This window comes from Podarcis erhardii (assembly GCF_964252035.2).
Source record: "Podarcis erhardii genome assembly, chromosome: 6".
NCBI lineage: Eukaryota > Metazoa > Chordata > Lepidosauria > Squamata > Lacertidae > Podarcis > Podarcis erhardii.
The window spans coordinates 79,812,200-79,816,208 of NC_138510.1; the positions used below are offsets into that span (position 1 = coordinate 79,812,200).

The 4,009-nt window shown below is 43.6% G+C and overlaps 1 protein-coding gene across 1 annotated transcript; it reads right to left on the minus strand.

The window, feature by feature from the left end:
• Positions 1 to 406: 406 nt before the first annotated feature.
• On the minus strand, positions 407 to 1,476 carry LOC309343355 (putative CENPB DNA-binding domain-containing protein 1). Its single transcript, XM_081864701.1, has 2 exons — positions 919 to 1,476; positions 407 to 843 (listed from the first exon to the last, which is right to left on the minus strand). Exons 1-2 carry the CDS (start codon positions 1,399 to 1,401, stop codon positions 550 to 552), a joined length of 777 nt encoding a protein of 258 aa, XP_081720827.1. The 5' UTR covers positions 1,402 to 1,476; the 3' UTR covers positions 407 to 549.
• Positions 1,477 to 4,009: the final 2,533 nt, after the last annotated feature.

Below are 4,009 nucleotides of genomic sequence, written 5' to 3' on the forward strand. Positions count from 1 at the left end.
ATTGAAAAGTTGAAAGGGAAGAAAAAGCTCAAGAGGCATGTGGTTGAACAATGAAATTAAATAGAAATAATTTCAATCTTTTGACATTTCTGGCAGCTGAGAATGCACTAAGAAGAAGAGTGAACATGATTCTCTGACTAACACCTTTTGTGGGTACACAACACACACCAATATTCAACAACATAACCCTTTTGTAAGCTGGGGATGGGGAACCTCAGGCATGGAGGCCAAATATGACTCTCTGAGATTTTCTGTACAGTGGTGCCCCGCAAGACGAAATTAATTCGTTCCGCAATTTTTGTCGTCTAGCGAATTTTTCGTCTTGCGAAGCACGAAATCCCATAGGAATGCATTGAAAATCAATTAATGCGTTCCTATGGTCAAAAAAAGTCCAAACAAAGCCAAATTTGGTACAACAACAGTTTATTAACTGCTCTTTAAAGTCACACATACTGTAAAGAGCAGTTCAAAAATTGAAGGGAAAATAAATTAACTTTATAAACATGACAGAAAAACATTTAAAAATCAACAAAGTGTACAGTACATTTTCTAAGACTCTGGGGGACCACTCGAAGAAGGCTCCTCTTCCACTCTTTGCTTCTTGGTCAAGAACCTGTCCATAGTCTGCTGCTTTATCCGCCTTTTCAGCAGCTCCCTGAAAGACGACATGACCCTCGTATCATAAAAGTTCCCAGCGTCATGTGCCACGTGCTTCTCATGGTGGTGTAGATCTGCAAAAGTCTGCACCTCCTTCCACTTCTGGCAAATGTCCCTCAGTCTTTCGGAGGACAGCCGTTCCTCAGTTGCTTCCTCCTCTTCCAGTGAGGCCTGCTCCTGCGCAGCCTCTGCCTGCAGAACGTAGCCCTCCGTCGTCACAACCTCCAGGAACTCCGCTGCAAAGTCTTCAGCCGCAGGAACATCAGAACTGGCAGCCTCTCCATGCCTGACCACACTGTGGATGCCAGATCTTGTCTTGAACCGGTCAAACCAACCTCTGCTAGCCTTGAAGACTTCTGGCTCGGCTGAGGTTCCTGGCTGTTCCCGGATGAGGTCAGCGTGCAAGGCCTTGGCCTTCTCACAAATGACGGCCTCAGACACTGTGTCCCCTGCACGCTGCTTCTCTTCTATCCAGATGAGCAGCAACTTCTCAACCTCCTCCAGGACAGCTGGGCGGTTCTTCACGATCCTGGTGACTCCCTTGGCTGCATCAGTCACCAGGATCTTCTCCCTCATCTTCAGGATGGTCCCGATGGTCGATGGGTTCCTGCCGTACTCCCTGGCGATGTCCGTCACACGCATTCCGCCGTCGTGCTTCCAGATGATCTCCTTCTTCATTTCCAGCGTCACCTTCTCCTTCTTCCTCTCGCCGGCCACCGCAGCAGCAGTCTTCTTGGGTCCCATGGCAGCACAGCTCCTACCTTCGTAAACTCAGAAACAGAAAAAAAAATCAGTGATGTGCTTCAAACCCAAAAAATACAAAAGCAGCCAGGCACCCACCACACAGAAATTAAAACCCAGAACCAAGGGCTTGAATCCCAAGCACCCCAACCCCAAATCCAAAATCCAAAAACCCCCAAAAAAGTTTTAAAAGTTTAGCTTACCAAATGGATGAAAGAGAAGTTCTGGAAAAGCTTCAACAATCAACCATCGAAGTCCTCAGAAACCTCAAATGGCTGCAAAATAAGTTTAGGAAAAGCTTCAAAAATCACCAATGTCTTCAAAAACCTCAACTGCTCCCACAGACACGCACCAACCCACCCACAACACAGAAATTGCAAACCCCTCCCCAACTGCTCCCCCAGCCCCTCCCCAACTGCTGCAAACCCCTCCCCAACTGCTTCCCCACCCAGACAAAAAAAAATTTCAAAAAATAACAACATGGCCAGCACTCAGAAATTCAAACTCAGAAAATTTTTCAAAAAAAAACAACCTGGCCCAGTGGTCACAGAAAATCATAAAAATTCCCAAAAAAACCCCACATGGTCCCAGATTTCTGCAGAAACCTCCCCAACTGTTCCCCTAGCCAGCCAGCACTCAGAAATTCAAACTCAGAAAAAAAAAAATTGAAAATAAACAACCATGCCTAGTGGTCACAGAAAATCATAAAAATTCCCAAAAAACCCCCACATGGTCCCAGATTTCTGCAGAAACCTCCCCAACTGTTCCCCTAGCCAGCCAGCACTCAGAAATTCAAACTCAGAAAAATTTTCAAAAAAAATCAACCTGGCCCAGTGGTCACAGAAAATCATAAAAATTCCCAAAAAAGGCCCACAAGCCCCCAGATTATCGCAAACCCCTTCCCAACACCAAGTCCTTGAATCCCAAACACCCCAACCCAAAATCCAAAACCCCCCAAAAAAGTTTTAAAAGTTTAACTTACCAAATGGATGAAAGAGAAGTTCTGGAAAAGTTTTGGAAAATCTTCAAAAGTGAGCAAAGTCTGAGAAAAGGCTACCAAACCACGTGCTAACAGTTGCTCCTCGAAGTCAAGTTGCAACTGCAGCTGCTCAAGCTAAGCACCCTTGGTTTTAACGGTTTTTACACAAAGGAAACAAAGTCGCGAGACGTTTTCGTTTTGCGAAGCAAGCCCATAGGGGAATTCGTCTTGCGAGGCAAATCGCGGGCGAAAAAACCTTTCGTCTAGCGAGTTTTTTGTCTTGCGAGGCATTCGTCTTGCGGGGCACTACTGTACATCCCTCTGGACTCTCCACAAGCTATACCTCTCCCCAGCCATGCTCAATGTCCTCCTTGAGTGTTTTTGCTTGGCTGGACTTTGTGCTTGAACTCTGATCATGTCTGGATGCAGAGGTGCATGAATGGCAGTGTTTCTCAAACTTTTTTCAGATTAAAAATTTGCTCTACCGTCACCATATTTTTTTTAATGCATATGAAATGCATTGGAAAACGAAAAAGAAAGAACTTCTAGAAATGCTTGATTTATAACATGGGCCACAGCTACTTTATCGTATGATCACAGACCCTCCAAGTCTCCCCATTTTCCAAGAACAGTCCCGGAGTTACAGAAGCCATCCTGGGTTCTGATTCAATCCCGGAATGTGCCGCTTTTCCTTAGGACGTGCCTATTTTCATCAGAAAAATGTTGGAGGGTGTGGAGTTATGGGATCCCCAAGCCACATAGATAGATACAACCTTTAGAAGACATCTGAAGGCAGTCTTGTATAGGGTTTTTTTTTTAAAAAAAAAAATTTTACTGTTTTATTATGTATTTATAGTAAAAGGCGAAAGATTTATACGATCTGAAGAGAAACCAGAGTATTATTATTATTATGTATTTATATATGTTGGAAGCTGCCGAGAGTGGTTGGGGCAACCAAGTTAGATGGGTAGGGTATAAATAATATTTTTATTATTATTATTATGGAATAGAATGTCCAAAATATAAAGCGTTGGAGGGTATGTGATCATGGAACACCCAGAAAGTATAAAACAATGCAGCCACATAAGAACATGAACCATTCCCAAAATATAATTATAAACAAGTCTCTAACATGTGTACCTTAAGTACATATACAGACTCAATGAGAGGTGCAAGCTGCCAAGTAATCTCATTTGTATTAGGTCTAATTTGAGACAAACAAACTCTAATCTGATCAACACAAAGAAGCCCTTCTCTTTTCTGATTTTTCATATTTGTCAGCATTGAAAATCCCTGCTCACAACAAAATGTTGTAGAGAGCTGTAGAAGAATAGCTAATGCTCATGAAGAGAGGTGTGAATACTGTTTTCTGGTTGTATATCCCTGCCAAAACATTTTAATATTATTCTATACTACGATGAAACGTTTACAGGTTTCTTTGATTGTCCTTGAATCTTCCTGCCATTCTTGCCACCTTCTCCTGGTACACCAGTGTGGTGTGCCACACCCTTTGATAAAACTGGTCAGTGGCAGACGTTGATAATATGCCACCCTCTGTGAGGCCATTTGATGCTCTCTGTCCACCACCCTAGTGGTGCCGGCTTAAGCCGGGCTTTGGGAAGGAGGCGCAAG

Coding starts and splice junctions, on each gene's coding strand:
- LOC309343355 (XM_081864701.1), bottom strand. CDS start 1,401: ATGGGACCCAAGAAGACTGCTGCTGCGGTGGCCGGCGAGAGGAAGAAG. Junction 844..918: donor GAGAGGCTGCCAGTTCTGAT/GTTCCTGCGGCT, acceptor CTGCAGGCAGAG/GCTGCGCAGGAGCAGGCCTC.